The sequence below is a fragment of the Musca domestica genome, unplaced genomic scaffold, assembly GCF_030504385.1.
Source record: "Musca domestica strain aabys unplaced genomic scaffold, Musca_domestica.polishedcontigs.V.1.1 22, whole genome shotgun sequence".
NCBI lineage: Eukaryota > Metazoa > Arthropoda > Insecta > Diptera > Muscidae > Musca > Musca domestica.
Window position 1 is genome coordinate 6,552,483 of NW_026712262.1, and position 17,323 is coordinate 6,569,805.

At 35.9% G+C, this 17,323-nt stretch overlaps 3 protein-coding genes across 4 annotated transcripts; 2 read left to right on the top strand and 1 right to left on the bottom strand.

The window, feature by feature from the left end:
• The first annotated feature begins 330 nt into the window (after positions 1–330).
• On the top strand, positions 331–3,942 carry LOC101899975 (dynein axonemal assembly factor 5). Of its 2 annotated transcripts, XM_011293910.3 has the most exons (5): positions 331–543; positions 1,009–1,863; positions 1,998–3,376; positions 3,427–3,657; positions 3,722–3,942. In XM_011293910.3, the coding sequence occupies exons 2-5, from the start codon at positions 1,061–1,063 to the stop codon at positions 3,847–3,849; spliced, it is 2,541 nt and encodes an 846-aa protein (XP_011292212.1). In that variant the 5' UTR covers positions 331–543; positions 1,009–1,060; the 3' UTR covers positions 3,850–3,942. The 2 variants fall into 2 exon arrangements, with proteins under 2 accessions (XP_011292212.1, XP_011292211.1); XM_011293909.3 differs by lacking the exon at positions 331–543 and having other exon boundaries at positions 684–1,863.
• Positions 3,878–4,494, bottom strand: LOC131802624 (small ribosomal subunit protein uS14m-like). The gene is made up of 2 exons (XM_059122996.1): positions 4,336–4,494; positions 3,878–4,283 (listed from the first exon to the last, which is right to left on the bottom strand). Exons 1-2 carry the CDS (start codon positions 4,396–4,398, stop codon positions 3,960–3,962), a joined length of 387 nt encoding a protein of 128 aa, XP_058978979.1. The 5' UTR covers positions 4,399–4,494; the 3' UTR covers positions 3,878–3,959.
• A 3,155-nt stretch (positions 4,495–7,649) lies between these two features.
• LOC131802600 (N-alpha-acetyltransferase 15, NatA auxiliary subunit-like) lies at positions 7,650–13,618 on the top strand. Its single transcript, XM_059122942.1, has 5 exons — positions 7,650–8,002; positions 8,960–9,448; positions 9,504–10,719; positions 10,789–11,435; positions 12,335–13,618. The coding sequence occupies exons 1-5, from the start codon at positions 7,946–7,948 to the stop codon at positions 12,539–12,541; spliced, it is 2,616 nt and encodes an 871-aa protein (XP_058978925.1). The 5' UTR covers positions 7,650–7,945; the 3' UTR covers positions 12,542–13,618.
• Positions 13,619–17,323: the final 3,705 nt, after the last annotated feature.

The following is a 17,323-nucleotide window of genomic DNA, read 5'->3' on the forward strand; positions in this document are numbered from 1 at the left end:
AATTCGACTTAGAATTTTACGCTGATCAAGAATATATATACTTTGTTGGGTCTGACATGAGTATTTCGAGGAGTTACAAACGGAATGACAAAGTTAATATACCCTCCATAGTATGGTGGAGTGTATAAAAAGGAATTATGTTATTATGAATTACGAATCATGCCGTATGAACGGGTTCATTTGTGTACCTAATTTGCAGAGCGAACAGCGTGATTGAAATTGCAATGAGAACATAGCATAAGTCGAACAATCGACTATGAATAGTCGAGAACTCAGTTTCGCCCAAGTCAATAGTCGAGTTTGATAGCATTTGGAAAAACGATAGTAGCAGCTAGTTCCGCGCTCTTTAGTGAAGATGTTCAATTTTCTCATGTCTCATTCGTAAACAACAGAGTACCCGGGCGTTATGCATTACACTCATTCGTAAACAACAGAGTACCCGGAGTCTTTGCTTTCTGTTTATTTTTTATCAAGTATTGCTTTTTGGCCTTTATATTCGCTTCGTTGGGACGTTAGTTACTTGCATGGTACAATGAAGAGAAGGTAGGTAATTTTGAAAAAATTGCAGTATAGAGGTCTACCTGTATGGCTTGTAATGTCAGAAATAGTATCAAAACAATAACAAAATCAACAAAATCAAACAACTTGTTGCATTTATTTTGAATAAATAATTGAAAAACGCGATAACTGAATGAAAGGTCAACACTTCTTTTCAAAATCGTGTACTATATATCCTATATATCTCTAAAGGATTATTTCGCTACAAAAACTCTAGATTTTGTGATGCATACGTTGAAATAAACATTTTGAAAACACCCGAATTTGAATATTTTCTGAACAATTTTTTTATTATAGAAAAGAAAACACACATAAGCAAATAAGGATGACATATTAAGCCAAGAAAATAAAAAAAAATATATCATATGGTATCATAGCCCTACCTTGATATCATAGTACCATGGTTACTTGTTATTTTTTGAAAACAATAAATTTGTTTATCCAAATAAGAATTTGTGACAGGAAGAACTGCTTGGAAAATCCTAATTGAACGGTCGCAAAAATGTCTTTGAGTCTGGAAGAAATTTGCATCAAATTGCAATCCAACGAGAGAAGGGTGAAATTGGGAGCTCTGGAAGATTTGCAAATGAAATGCCGAAATCGCCAGGAATTCAGTGATGACAATATCATGGAAATTTATGATGAGTGTTATCTGCACTTGCTGAAATGTTACAGCGACAAATACGAAAGTGTCCGGGACCAATCAGTGGAAACTGTTAACGAGTTTATGGAACGATTACCGCCAAATGACTTCCACTTGCTTAACATTGTATCGAGTTTGGCCGAACGTTTGGGGCAACAGGAAACGGTGGAAGAAAGTGAAGAAATTCGCCTGAGTTTTGTAAAACAATTGAACAAACAGGTCGAGCGATATATTCAGACGGGCAACAAATGTTCCATTCAAGGTTGTGTGGATGATATCGTTAGAATTTTAATAAAAGTTCTCAAAGATCCCTATCCCGCTGTTCAGAGGGAGGCATGCCGATGTGTGACACTGCTTGCGTCTTCGATTGATAGTCATTATTTTCGAAATCACTCTGAGTCACTAGCAAAAGCACTTTATGGAATGTTAAATCACAAACATTCTCAGGCTCGTATAGCTGCCGTGAATGCTTTGGGCTATGTAGCTTTGCACATTGATGCTGGCGAAGCCTTGTCGCGATTGTTAATGGAAGTTTCTCCATTGCTTATGGACTCAATGCCCTTAGTTCGGCGCGAATGTGGTGAACTGGGAATCAGGCTTTTGCTAGAGCTGCGGGATCGGTACTCATATTTCGAGAGGCTAATACCTTTGGTGCTCTGCTGGTAAGACATTTGATATATTAAAATATAATTGATATATAAAAATAATATATAATTTGGTACATAAAAATAATATAATATTTCCTTTAAATTGATTAATGATTTAAAAAAGATTGACTAACTCCTTACGATTTCAGCCTTAAAGACGAATCGCCTGAAGTACGTGAATACATATTGCCTCTATGGGTAAAGTGTGGAAAACAGTACTACGATGAAAATGAAGCAGAATTAAGTAAGCAAGAAATCGCCGATTTACCCCCAGCCAACTATCCGGTGGATATAAAACGTCCGACTATTGGTTGCCGTGCTATTGTTCAAAGGTCCTTGCGTCTGCTAAATTTGATAACTCGAGAATCATCTGATTGGAAAGAAAATGTTCGCCTACATTCGCTTAAATTATTATATCAATTTGTATTGCATGCCGAAGCTGCAATGACTGCGAAATTTTTTGAAATTTATCCAGATGTAGCAAGAGCGTGCCGCGATAATGAACATATTGTGGCGCAGGAAGCCTGCAATCTTGCCGACTTGATGGGTCGTCTGTTGAACTATGATGACTGGTGTGAACATGGATTTGATGGCTTAGTAAAAAATGCCAAAGAGGGTTATTTAAAATGTTTTTACTACATGTACAAATCCGCTTTGAAAATTAAATTTGACGACCATGTCCGATTAATGGATTTACTGGTTAAGCCAGATTTTTCCCAAACACTGAAGAGCGGATTTCAAATGTATATTTTGTTGATGAATGAAACAGTTTTAGATAAGACCGAAAATGAAGCAATTTATTCTGCTGATTGTTCCTCGGATTTATGTGAGAAGTTGGACAGTTTGCACAGGAACTGTTATACATCCACAATAAAGGTAATGGCACTATCATTGGAATCAGAACAAAGTAATGGCGAGGAGCTGCAAACTAAAGGCAATACTATTTTGGAAGCTATTGCCAAACGATATAACTTCACAGTGGATGATTTACATGAAAAATATTTCGCAAATGCCTTGAAGTATGTTGACAGTATAGATGCTCATTTGGATGCCTTGAGTGAGCCCATCTTGCTGCTATATGGTCTAATTAAATTGGGTCAATTTCGTGAGCCATACATTCACATAATAACAGAAAAAATGAAAACAGTTTTCGAACATTGTGCTGATGAATCAAAGGTTAAAGTATTTACTGCCGTTTCCATAGCAATGCTAGACTGGCATAAGACGCTCCGAAAACCATTGAATCGTAGTTCTGAACTATTGCAGGAGTTTGTTAAAGAAGTTATTGAAGCGCATTTGATATGGAAGGCGGGAGCTAATGCAGAGGCAATGCGGTCTTTGGCTACCGCTACTCTTTGTGCCATATCACAGGGGGCAGCTGAAGAAGCACGTTTGGTTCTGCCTGGCTTAGCAAAATATATGCCCAGTCTGTTAGAGGATCAGTCAGTGTCAACGCGTCACTATGCCATCAAATGTCTGTGTAATTTCGGTTCGATACCATTGGAGGATATGAAACCTATAGCATATGGTAGGAGAGAAAATGTTTGGATGAAAAGTTATTTATATAAATATTTTTAGGATGTTTGCAACGCTTAGATGATGCCTCTGCTGGTATAAGAATATTAGCTGTTTCTGTTATTCCAAAATTGGAGCCTGTAGTGGAGGCGAAGGACGAAATAACTGAAAGTACAAATGCTTCTAGAACTGCTATTAATCACGATGTGTGGTTAACATTTGTGAAGCAGAGTATGGATATGTTGTTTCTACACTATGATAATCCAGAAAAACGTTTACAGGCCACAATAAAAGGTAAATATTTTATTTGTCAGTTAAAGCAAATAATGTATTCGATTTCTTCTTTCCATTTACGCAGAAACCATTTTGGAGATGTCGAAGCGCTATCCGGAAATAGCCAAGGACAGTTATGAGCGAACAATGAATTTAACTTACAACAACTTTAATTTAAAAGCGCTTGAGAAGGAACTACCCTTCATTGAATGAATTGCAAATTATTACACATATCGTCAAATGTATTTTAATTCTTGAATACTCTTAGCATTTATTTTTAATAAAACACACAATTTTAACAATAAATATCTTTGAGTATGCTTTTACCACATAGCTCTCTGGACACCCGACAATTTATTGTAATCAGCCAGATGACGCCACACAATACGACTGAGGCGATATTTGTGTACTACACCGCGAGGTCTGGAAGTTAGGGCACAACGTTCACGAACGCGTACCAAACAGGAATCTCTGGGAAATGCAGCAATTTCAGCATCGGCAATTTCTCTTAACTCTACTGGTAGTATGTCGTTCTTCCGCAATGCATTAACGCGCAACCGTTCTTTGGCATGCTCGGTCACACACTTGCGGCGTTTTACATCACGAATCATTTTCCAATCCGCCCATTTGTTGCGAACTTGTTGGAACTGAAATGAGAATAAATGTTAGATTTAACAACTAAAGTATCGGAAATCATACCCCACATCCGGCAAATTGCAATGATTGAGAGACAAAACTTCCAGCTTTAGTCAGGGAATTCATTTTGTTAATTCTTTTTCCTTTTTCCAGATGAGAACTAAATGGATGAGGCTCCGTAACAATAACAAAACACTTAGGTTAGAAATTGGTCAGGAAAACAGCTGACGGCAATGGAAGTGTTGGTAAACGTAAGTGTAGCCAACTTTCAATCGTTGTTCAACACTGAATTACACTGTGGGCCAATTTCGGGAAATTTATTGATATATTGTATAGGCTAACCGCGTGTTTATGAGAGGTAACAAATATAATAAATTTTAGGATAGTACCCTTTCCTAACAATTAACAAATAGGCTTGCACAAACTTTCCAGAATAATCATAAATTTATCACTGAAAACTTTAAAATTACATTTATTAACTCTTAATTGTTTATTGTTGGTCTGTTCCAGAACTGCAAGAATGTAAAAGTTTGTACCACGATAAGCGATTTTCCCTTTATGATATCGAAGAATATTGGAAAACTAGTAGAATCTTGCAGGTACTGGAACAGAGAATGTATTTAAAAAAATTGAGTATTTTTTTCATAATTTGTTTGGGTTTTTGAGTGGTGTTTCTGTTTTGCATTCAAGTTCGCATCGACAACGGAAACCGTTAATACTATTGAAGATTAGCCCACTGGGTCTATTAGATTCCTTAGGAGGATGTGAATGCAGCTCAGTTGATTATTGTTTAGGTATTCCAAAAGATAATGCAATAAATAGCCAAAATTGATTATGAACAATAAGTGTTTATTCACATTGGTTACTTTCTGCAAGGAAAATAATGCACCTTTCAATGGATTATCATAAGCAAATAAAATTTTAAAGTTGTTGGTTGTTTTAGTGTTTTATGTATTCTCGCCTTTAGTATGTAGATTCCAAACCGGATTCAAAATATATCCAGTCGTGAAAAGATTTATTTTTAAACGATAAATTCGTGGTACAATAAGTAGGTAAAGTGGCTTCGTAAAACTACATAAATACAGCCCTGGGACCAAGTCCGCTTTCTGTGTGAACTATTAAAAATGAGATGCAACAAGATATTCTAATGTTTTTGATATTTTCCCACATGTTCAAATACGTTAAAATGGTGAATACCCCGGATTATTTTGTTTTTTAAACATGAGCAAAACTATTCAATGTTCCATTTCCATTGCAAAACTGATTAATATTCATAGGGCGCGTTCCGCCATGTACATTTATTTTAGTCATTGACTTTTAATTTTTTTTAGTTTTTATATTTCAAAACAATAAGTACATACACAAAATTGGCAGAAGTCGGACACACTCAGAAAAAAACTGTAAACAGCTGTAGCTTTACCTTACCTCTATATTGTACTATTGGTAAATCTGGTTAAATAAATTCGGATTAGACAATAAATCCTGATAATGGGAGTTAATTCGGGTGATATTTAGTATCTAAACGCGCTATTGTTTTAGTAAAAACGATGAATACACAGTAGGATAAGTTTGAGAAAGGAGTCCTACAAGAATTGTCTTAATTAACGATAAAAAGCGAAAACTGAATCAAAGTTTTGATTTATCACAAAATGGGTATTTTATTTAATCAAAACATGATTTGTAATCATGTCAAATAATTTTCAAGGTAGACTATAGATAGACTATATGAAAGACACCGTTTTTGTAAATGTATGCATGGCACAATATAACAAGTGTTCTGAACCTGCAAGAATCTATTAATTTTTCTTGACTCGTGAGCTGAACATATCGTAATATTCCATTCGGCAATTATTGAAAAATGATCTCAGGGTAAAGCCATTGAAATTCCAAAAAGTTCAAGAACTTACACCGCAACAGAAAGAAAAAAGACTCAAAAGAGCTAAAGAGTTGCTCTGGTTGGCCGAAAGTGGTGAACTGCCAAATATGGTTTTCTCAAAGAGAAAACATTCGTTGCCTAGCAGTTTGTAAACAAACAAAAGTTTGTTCTGAACCTGCAAGAATCTATTAATTTTTCTTGACTCGTGAGCTGAACATATCGTAATATTCCATTCGGCAATTATTGAAAAATGATCTCAGGGTAAAGCCATTGAAATTCCAAAAAGTTCAAGAACTTACACCGCAACAGAAAGAAAAAAGACTCAAAAGAGCTAAAGAGTTGCTCTGGTTGGCCGAAAGTGGTGAACTGCCAAATATGGTTTTCTCAAAGAGAAAACATTCGTTGCCTAGCAGTTTGTAAACAAACAAAATGATCGTGTTTACTTGCCAAAGAGGTCAGCTGAAAATGTGCACCTTCGGTTGGCCACCGGAACTCAAGCGCCGGCCATTGTGATGGTGTGGGAGCCATAACAACTGATGGCCGCTCTCCGCTCGTATTAATCGACCGTGGCATCAGAATAAATGCCGAATATAATCCTTGGCACGCAAACATTTTGGCCGCAGACTTTGGACATTCCAAAAGGACTCAGCACCATCGCACTCAGCACGCGCCACCCAAAATGGTAACAAAATGAGATTCCTCGCTTCATTTCCAGCGCACAATGGCCACCAAAATCTCCGGATACCAATCCGTTGGACCATTGTGTCTGGAGAAGTTTAGAAAGCAAGGTTGGCACTAAAAAGCACCAAAGTGTCGATCACCTCAAGCAACCGCTTCGCCGGGAATGGGCCAAAATACCACAGAGCAACATTCGGACAGCGTGTGACGGTTTAATTGGCCGTTTAAAGGCCATAATTTGTGACAAATGTGACCAATCCGAACAAATCTAAACGTAAAATTTGATGCTATTTCTGATATTTTTGCTTTCATTCAATAAAATTAAAAAAAAATGTAAAAATAATGGCGTTTGACTTTGTTGCAGTTTTTTTATTTCACCCTGTGTGTATCAAAATAAGTTGTAGTTTTTTCGACAGAAAATATATGTTTAATACATTTGCTCGGTTCCAGAACCCACAAGAATTTAAAAAGTAAAACACGACAGCAAAACTAGTAGATCCTTTGGCTTGTTCCAGAACTTCAAGATTGTAAAATTTTTTACTATGATAACCGATTTTCTCTTTATGATATCGAAGAAAATTGCAAAACTAGTAAATTCATGCTACTGTAGTAGATTCATGTACTGGAACAGAGCACTTGTTTCTTCTTGACCAGGGGCTGGATTCTTGTTCTCTGAAAATATTAAATTATTTTCGGGATGCAGCTTTTCAATTAATTATTGATATGGCTACCTTTTCAATCTGCCTTACCTTGCAGCCAGGAACCATGTGTAGACTTTAGATACCTATCAAATGTCGATTAACCGATTATACCAAAGTCGACTTTTAAATCCCTATTTTCAACCAGAACTGGCAGTGGACACGATTTGCTCGTGGTTCCACATAAAATACATCAAAAGGAAAGGAATATTCAAGTGAACCTGGAAAGATTAGTAGCCACTTGCTCTAGGCGGTCTAAGTGAACCAAGTGCGGATCATCTGGAAAGTATAATTGAGTGTTGGTGTTCTCTTGTCGACATAAGCGTGTTTCGACCGATTGAGTGCTGATTCGCTCGCTTGCTTAAAGTGTAACCGGTGTTCTTCAAGAAAAAGTATCATCGAATAGGCAAACTACGGAAATATGCCTTCCAGCGATCCACTGCCCCCCAAAGAGAGTGCTCTCTTTAGGAAGTTAATGGTACGTTTGCAACAGCAACCGCATATCAAGTAGGCAATCCCATATACTGTGTGTCGCGGTGTTGAAGAAAATCGTTTTGTAAGATGTGCTCGTATTTGCTATTATCGTTTGTGTGCGTGCTGCAAATGCCACCCCCTCCCATTTTCTTAGCTTGGCCAATGTTGTGTATATTGTATTGGTTAAACAGGATCGTAGGACATTGCCAAGGTTAATTGGAATGATGTTTTGGATTAAATAATTTGTTAATGTTTTCTGTTTGCTCAAATTTCCCGTTGAATATTTTGTGCAAATTTATTAAACATAACCTCAAAGTTGAGGGCGATACTGGCCTCAAAACGAAAGCAAAGAACAATAATTCCATTTTTAAACATTCATGCATGCTTGCTTGACACTATTAGTTGTCTGGGACAGATTATTATTGTTAGTTTGTCTTGTGTTCGGTGATGTGTTATGGAAAATAATTAAAAGAAAATGATTATTTTTTGTATAAAAGAAGACATGGAGTTGGAGTTTCAAAACAAACTACAAGTGCAGTTATGGTGTCTTCTATTGTAATCAGTCGTTTCTTTTTAGATCTAGAGTGTATGGGCTTTTAATTACCAGAGTATAGAATTTGTAGCAAATATTTTTTAATAATAATAAGCTGTGACCAAAATATATGTTTTACTTTTATCTGTTCTGTTCAAAAAATAACCAAAGGATTTTAAAGCAATAACTTCGCCGGGTGCATATTGGACATACATATATTTCAGTTATAATTTATAGAAGATGCTAGTAGAATGAATAGAAATTCGAGGGTTTAAAGTAGATAGATATATTGGGAACCTTGAGCAATACGTGAATACTTTCCAAACAGACTGGTAGTAATACAAAAAATGTTGTCTTATATTTAATTATAACTTACGAATATTAACTATCGCGTTTAAATCACTCAACATTATCCATTTATATTTTCAGAAATGTTACGAAATGAAGCAGTACAAAAATGGCCTGAAGTTGGCCAAACAAATTCTCTCAAATCCCAAATACACCGAACATGGTGAAACATTAGCCATGAAAGGCCTGACACTAAATGGTCTTGGTCGCCGGGAGGAGGCCTATAAATATGTGCGTCTAGGTTTACGTAATGACTTGAGATCTCATGTGTGTTGGCACGTCTACGGCCTTTTGCAACGAAGTGATAAAAAATACGATGAAGCCATTAAATGCTATCGCAATGCCTTGAAATGGGAGAAGGACAATTTACAAATTCTCAAAGATTTGTCATTGCTGCAGATACAAATGCGCGACTTGGAAGGCTACAAGGAGACTAGGCACCACTTATTCAAACTACGACCATCTCAGCACGCATCATGGATTGGTTTTGCGATGAGTTATCATTTGCTGGGCGATTTAGAAATGGCCAATAGTATATTGGATGCATTTAATCAATCGCAAACATCTATTGTAAGTCTAACTTATATTTTCAAAGCAATTATCAATAACAGATTTATGCTTTTAGGAACCAAATGATTATCGACACTCCGAACTTCTTTTGTATCAAAATCAAATTCTTGTTGAAGCTGGCAAATATCAGGAAGCATTGGAACATCTGATCAAATACGAAAATCAAATGGTAGACAAATTGGCCGTTCAAGAAGCCATGGGTGATCTGTATATTAAAATCGGTCAACAATCCAAGGCTGTGCCTATCTTTGAGGAACTTATCGATCGTAATCCCGAAAATACCCTTTACTATAGTCAATTCTTTTTGGCTAAACAAATTTCGGATGCTGATCAGAAACTAAGTGCTTTCAAGAAATTCCAAGAAACCTACCCCCGAGCCATGTGCCCCAAACGGCTGCCTTTAGATGTTGCCACTGGTGATGCTTTTCAAACTGTCCTAGATAACTACCTAAGAAGGGGTCTTCGTAAGGGAGTTCCACCACTGTTTGTTAATGTTCGCTCTTTGCACACACAACCGGAAAAGGTTGCCGTCATGGAGAAGCTTATCCTGCAGTATTATGAAAACTTAACTCGCTCCGGCCACTTCTCACGAGAGGATGCTGATAAAAACTTGCCCGTAGAGCCGGCGTCGGCTGTAGTGTGGACGCTTTTGTTCCTGGCCCAACATTACGACTATAAACGTGAAACAGATAAGGCCCTCGAGTATATCAATGCTGCTATTGAACACACCCCAACACTGATCGAATTGTTTATTACCAAGGGACGTATTTATAAACATGCTGGCGACCCTGTTGAGGCTTATATGTGGCTTGACGAGGCTCAAAGCATGGATACGGCGGATCGGTATATCAATTCCAAGTGTGCCAAATATATGTTGCGAGCAAATTTAATCAAAGAAGCTGAAGATATTTGTGGTAAATTTACCCGAGAGGGAGTCTCGGCCATGGAAAATCTGAATGAAATGCAGTGTATGTGGTTCCAGACAGAATGTGCGTTGGCTTACCAGCGTATGGAACGCTGGGGAGAATCGCTTAAAAAGTGTCATGAGGTCGATAGGCATTTTGCCGAAATCATTGAGGATCAATTTGATTTCCACACATATTGCATGAGAAAAATGACAATGCGTGCCTATGTAGGTCTTTTGCGACTGGAGGATGTTTTGCGTCGTCATCCATTTTACTTTAAGGCAGCCAAATGTGCCATTGAAGTTTATATTCGTCTCTATGACAAACCTCTGAAGTCTGAGGAAACGATTGAAGAGATTGACACGGGTAAGTACAATATTAAAATGCCTAATTTATGACGTCTGAAATAATTGAATTACTTTCCTTTTTTTAAAGAAAATCTGCCTCCATCTGAATTGAAGAAACTCCGTAGCAAACAACGCAAGGCTAAGAAGAAAGCCGAACTCGAAAGTGCACAAGCTGCTCAAGCACAAATCAAACGCGAACAACATCAAAAGTCGAAACAACAAGCAAATCAAGAGGCTGATCCCGAGGCCCCACAACTCGATGAACTAATTCCTGAAAAGCTTGAACGTCCCGACGATCCATTGGAGAAGGCCATCGAGTTTTTGAAACCTCTCCAGCAATTAGCCAAAGAACGCATTGAAACACATTTGCTGGCTTTTGAATTGTACTCGCGCAAGAGTAAAATCTTACTTATGATTCAATCGATTAAACGTGCACTCGCTATCGATGCCGGGCATCCGCAAGTGCACAGTTGCATAGTGCGCCTAATACGAGCACTGCCAACATTGACAAAAGATCTAAACGTTGCCGTCAAAACGGTCGTAGATAAAGCCGTTAAAGAACTGATAGGTACTAAGAGTGCTCAGCAACTGAACGACGAGTTCATAGCGAAGCACAGCTCTTCCATAATGCATTTATACGAAGCTGCGCGTATCATGTATGAATTGGATGCTGGAAAGCAAGAAGCGGCCATTAAGTTGATTACCTCATATGATGTAGCTAAACTTAAATTGGAGGTAAGTTGTTGACCATTTAGTATGCGACAATCGACAATGAATCTGTGGAGAAATGAGACTATGTCGACAGTTATAATTAGCATTGGGTTGTAGTTCGTGTTTTAATTATGTCTCAAAATTCAGCATATTTTTATTGAGACTCTTTTTTTCTTGTCAAAACAAAATATATACAGTACGTAATATATACAACATTATACAACATTTTCAACAGCTAAAAATCCTTTAAAATATTTTTAAAAAATTCACATGAAAGGAATTGTGGAAGATGATTTTAGAGATTTCCCTCCCTAAAATTATTTTCAAAAACTCACGCCTTTGGCAAGACTGTAAAATTTCCAGCTGCTGCAATTCAAGCATGCGTCTATTTATTGCACCATGCAATCATAGGATATTTCAATTTTCTCCTACAATTTAATATTCTGGTGAGCTTTTTGGCGTATTTTCGTTATTTACTGTAAGCCCTACACTGTAAGGGGATATCGAAAATATTCTTTAAAAGTCTGGAAGTTTACTGAAATAATTTTAAATACAGTTAATATAATACTATGAAAAATAAACTGAAATTTGACAAAGCGGAGAATAACTACCATTCAAAACGATAAAAAAAGAATATTTTTTGAATTCTTTGACTATTTTGGTTAAAACTCTGCTTGTAAGTAGTCAAGGAACTAGTTTTGCTATTGCGAAAGATCATAAGCACCCAATGTTAAGCTATAGAGTTTAAAATATTTCCAATCATGGAAAATAGTTATTTCTGTCGTTGTTGTGTAAGGGTTTGTTAATCGAAAATGCAAATCTTTATACACCTTATTTTCTTCTATCAAATATCTAATTTGTGGTCTATATGTAATTATTCTCTATATTCTTTTTAATAATACATAAATGTTTTCTTTCTTCAGGACGCAACAAAGATATTTGAATCGCTGCGCGATGGTATCTTTGGCAATTGTGAAGATGCAGTTAAAAACTACAAAGAAACCTGTCATAAACATTTTAAGTACGCCCGTCTATTTCGTGATAATGTAGAAGAAACAACAACAGAAAAAACCACCGAAGAGGGTTCAGATGCCGGTAATCATGTCGAGAAAGCTACTGCAGATTTGTAATGCAGTTGCCAACGCCTCAAAACAATTGCCTGGTTTATCCGCAACAATAACAACTACTATTAGAAAACTACACACGATGAAGAAGGAGAAGAACCGAAACATCAAAACTTTATTAATTTTTAATGTTAACAAATAAATCAATAAAACACTACAGCAACTACTTGACTGGACAAACAATTTTAACACCAAATAAAATACCAGCTACAAAAAGAACTGTGACTTCACACATATATACATACACATCATACAGATTCAAGAAGAGATCATATAAATTAACTATGGAACAAGTGCTGAAACACAATGGGATTGGACGAATTGGCGTCGACATGCGACATGTGGCTGAAATTAACGTCACGGGTTTATGTGGTATATGTTGATGTAAATTCGTAAACCACTACCATTGCGTTTCTCACTGGTGAAAAATGGATGAAAACCAATAAAGCAAAACAAATCATAGAAATCCAATAATAATCTAAGCTTAATTTTAACTCAATATTTATGTAGAAATCAATTGAAATTTTTAACCCATTATTTTGGTGACTATCAGTGATTTATTGGTGAAAGAGAATAGTCGTTTTCATTATGTCGTCTTACACATCACATGTTTTAGTAATTGGAACTATTTATAAATGCTAACTCTAACTCATTATTCGATAATGTCATACAGTTTATTATTTTTTCACCTGACGCTTCCTTCTCCATGTTGGTTAATAATGAGAAAAAATAACATATTTTGATTATAGAGCCTCCTCAATGTTTCCATACCATACCCCAAAACCAAACAACTGTTGCAATTTACACCCCTCCCTCTACTACCAACAAGCATATTGTTTTCAATAGCACATAAATAAAATTCGTAGCAACTGAACGAAATATGGAGATCCTAGCATTACAACATAATCTAACCACACACGCAGAATCCGCAACGTCTTAATTCATATGAAGAACAAACTAAATTTTAATATATTTTATATAAACAACCAATATAAAAACCCTAAAGATGAAAATTATAAAATCAAGAAACAACAAATAAAAATCTATTTCTTAGTTATATGCCAATAATGAAGAAATACGGAATTCAATTGTGTTTTTCATGGTCTCATTAGTTTGGTTTAAATTGTTTTGAAGAACATAGTGACAATTAGAAGCTTTAAAAAATGACACGTTGTATCTTGTCGATACCGATTCATATTATCCAGAGCTTCCATTAAGCGGTTCTATAAAATGCAATATGAAATATAAAAAATACTTTAAATATGTATAAAAAATGTATCAAATGATCAAATGTTATACAAAGGATTTAAAAGTGAGGATAAAGCACTTTCATGAAGGGTTTCGGATTAAAGTAATAGAAACAATAAGGTTATAGCTTAAGCTGTGGATATTAAAGAAATTAGGGAGTATTTTTGTAAATTAGAAGTGTACTTAATCACGATTGTGAGATTTAGTGATGTGGCTTCCTCATCGGATAATTAGTTAACCAAATAATTACATTTATCAGGGGAATCGTTTAAAATTTGCTTAGTAAAGTTTTTAATGAGTCTGTCTTCTATGGCAGAAGACTGCTGGAATAGGCTCATTATTTTTTTACCACTTATAAGGCTGCACCTCCGAATTTGTTATTTGAAACTCGCAATAGATAATAACCACTTTAGCAGGACATGTACCATCGACTTTACGGCATTTTAAGACCGATCTCACTGGCAAAAATTGAAGTGGACCCAATATTCAATCACTATTCTTTTATTTTTAAAGATTTTCTTTGCCTTATGGTGAAGGGTTTTTACTTGTTTTATCTATTTTTGAAAGTTAAGTTTTAAAGTTTGCGAAGGAGCCACTAATCATCATCAGTTTCCATGGTTTTTGTCTGGGGATATTCTCCCCAGAAGTTATTAAAAATAAATTCTATGGCAAGATTTTTTGTTACCGAAGTGACGGGATCGTAAGCTCAATAGAAGATGAGGATTGGTGACTCTTTCCGAAACCATGACATTCCATGGATGCTTTCCACAAGTATGTAGGTTTCTTACTGGCTGGCTGGAACACACGATAACTCTCGAAGGGAGTATCCGATTTGCCAAACTTGGTACATCGGAATATTATTATCAAACTTAGATCGAGTTCGGAGATGGACAATATCGGCCCACTTCTTCTGGTACCTCCACCCAAATGTCGAAATTTAAAAATAAAAAAAATCCTGCGCAGAAAGAAAACGGATAATCCGATTTTGTTGCAACTTTGCAAATTCTAGTATTTGAATCAATTCAGGGTCATGTGAGAAAATGAACAATATCATCCACAAAGTCAAGGGTAAAAATTTTTAATAATTAAAATTCTTATAAAATGTGTTGTAAGAGTCCGATTGTCTTCAAATTAAACACATAACAATATTTTTATTAATCCAAGATCCATTAAGCTCATAAAACGCGAAATTACAGTTGGTTCCATTCAGACTTGGCACATCACAATATTTCCATCAAAACAAGATCTGTTATTAAGATGGTTGAGACCATTCTTTCTTGTACCTCCCCCACAAATGGTTAAAGTTTTGAATAACCAAAATGATTATAAAATCTTCCATTCAGACTTGGCACATTGCAATATTTCCATCAACACAAGATCTGTAATTAAAATGAAAGAGATCGGACCATTCCTCCTAGTATCTGCCCCACAAAGGGCCAAAGTATTGAATATATCATATGTCATTTCATTCCCATGTTTGCATTTTCGGTATTTTATCTTGTTAAATTTCACTGAATAGAAAACAGGTTCCGATCTTTGATTTGTGTATGTACAATGGATTTATAAATAAACACTTTGACAATGAGATATTGTCAAATGAATAATTTTGAAAACATTGTAAACATAGGATTGCATAGCTTTTCCTTCTTAATTCTGCCATGTAAGATCTGAAAAAAGCATCCGGTTCTCTTCATATTTCACACAACCCTTTATTGCTACTAACACAAGATCTACTGTGAAGATGGGATATATTTGTCCATCCCCTCTGGTATCTCACCCACCAAGGGTCAACATTTTGAATATCCAAGGAGGTCATAAAACTCGAAATTAACTAGGATTGAAGTTATACTCAGTGATGAAGCTCATTTTTGGCTAAGCAGAATTGTCGATTTTGGAGTGAATATCAGACAGAAGCATTGCAGAATCTACCAATGCATCATTGAATCGTTCTTCGTTAAGACGCTGCCAATCCTCCCCCACAAAGGGTCAAATTTGGAATAATTATAACTCTTGTCAAATCGGAAATAAGAGTTCGATTGTTTTCAAGTATCACGCACCTCAATATTTTTACCAACACAAGATCTTGTACACAAGTAAATCGGACCACTCCTTCTGATACCTCCCACACAACGGGTCAAAATTTTGAATAATTATATATATCATAAAATGCGAAATAGGCACCCGATTCACACATCCCAACATTTCTACTCACACAAGATGTGTGTGAAGATGGTGGATATCGATCCACTTTTTCTTGCACCTCACCCACAAAGCTGTCAACTTTTTGAATATACATGAAGCTCATAAAAAGCTAAACAAACCAGAGATTATTTTTCTTTGATCAGGTGTGAAGATGGAATATATCGGACTACTCCTTCTGGAACCTCCCACACACCAGGTCAACATTTTCAATAATTATATATCTCATAAGCATCAGATTTTTTTCAAATATCGCACATCCTAACATTTTGGATTACACAAGATCTGTTGTGAAGATGGTAGATGCCTCCACCATAAAGGTCATAACTTTGAATAACAAAACGCTCATAAAAGCGAAATAGACATTTGATTCTCTTTAAATTTCACACATCCCAAAGTTTTTAGTAACGAAAGATCTGGTGTGAAGATAGGATGTATCGCTTCACTTTTCTGGTACCTCCCCTAAAAAAGGGTTAAATAACCAAAATACTATTAAAATGCGAAACATTGATTTCTTCTAAACTTCGCACATTCCAATCTGGTGTCAAGATGGGATATATCGTCCAAACCCTTCTGTTATCTTCCCCACAATGGGTCACGATTTTCAAAATTTATATCTCTCATAACTTGCGAAACAAGTCGGCAATGCTTTCCAAACTTGGTATCTCTAAATATCTCTCTTAACCAATGATCTGAATCTATCGGCTACTTCCTTCTGGTCCTTCCCGACAAAAGATTATGTAGGACATTCCCCTTAAGATGATTAAGATAACTTCTTGTGTGGATTATCAATTCAGCTTTTCAATTTATTATTTGACAACTTGTCCACACCAGTAAATGTTATAGACTAACAAAAATTATTTTTTCTTTTCATTACGAATACATATAAAAGCAAAGTCTACTTTTGTAACATAAAAAAGTCAAAAAGATCTAAGTAAGTAAGCCGAAATTTGGAGGGTATTCAATATTCCATTTGGAACGAATTTGGCAATTCTCAAAAACAATAAAATCCGTTAAAAATTCTGTTAAAATCTTAAAAATACCAAATGTAGCTGTTAAATTAGGGTCTATACGACGACATGGACCTGTATAGGTAACTTTTGTCATATGCCATTACAATATTCAAATGCGAAACTTAGAAAAAATCGGTGAATAATGTAGCTAAAATCATCAAAATACCGAATATCGGGGGTACGTTATATGGGGGCTACGAACTTCAAATACCAAATTTGAAAGAATTCCGGTGAATAATGTCGCTAAAATCATCAAAATACCGAATATCTGGAAGTTCCGTTATAAGGGGGCTATAAGAAGACGTGAACCTGCACAGACAATTTTCTG

Bases quoted from the DNA above. Each gene is read 5' to 3' on its own strand.
- LOC101899975 (XM_011293910.3), top strand. From the start codon at position 1,061: ATGTCTTTGAGTCTGGAAGAAATTTGCATCAAATTGCAATCCAACGAG. The intron at 1,864-1,997 runs GTAAGACATTTG...TTACGATTTCAG, and splicing joins ATACCTTTGGTGCTCTGCTG to CCTTAAAGACGAATCGCCTG. The intron at 3,377-3,426 runs GTAGGAGAGAAA...AAATATTTTTAG, and splicing joins TATGAAACCTATAGCATATG to GATGTTTGCAACGCTTAGAT.
- LOC131802624 (XM_059122996.1), bottom strand. From the start codon at position 4,398: ATGAATTCCCTGACTAAAGCTGGAAGTTTTGTCTCTCAATCATTGCAA. The intron at 4,284-4,335 runs GTATGATTTCCG...TTCTCATTTCAG, and splicing joins TGCAATTTGCCGGATGTGGG to TTCCAACAAGTTCGCAACAA.
- LOC131802600 (XM_059122942.1), top strand. From the start codon at position 7,946: ATGCCTTCCAGCGATCCACTGCCCCCCAAAGAGAGTGCTCTCTTTAGG. The intron at 9,449-9,503 runs GTAAGTCTAACT...TTATGCTTTTAG, and splicing joins ATCAATCGCAAACATCTATT to GAACCAAATGATTATCGACA. The intron at 10,720-10,788 runs GTAAGTACAATA...CTTTTTTTAAAG, and splicing joins GATTGAAGAGATTGACACGG to AAAATCTGCCTCCATCTGAA.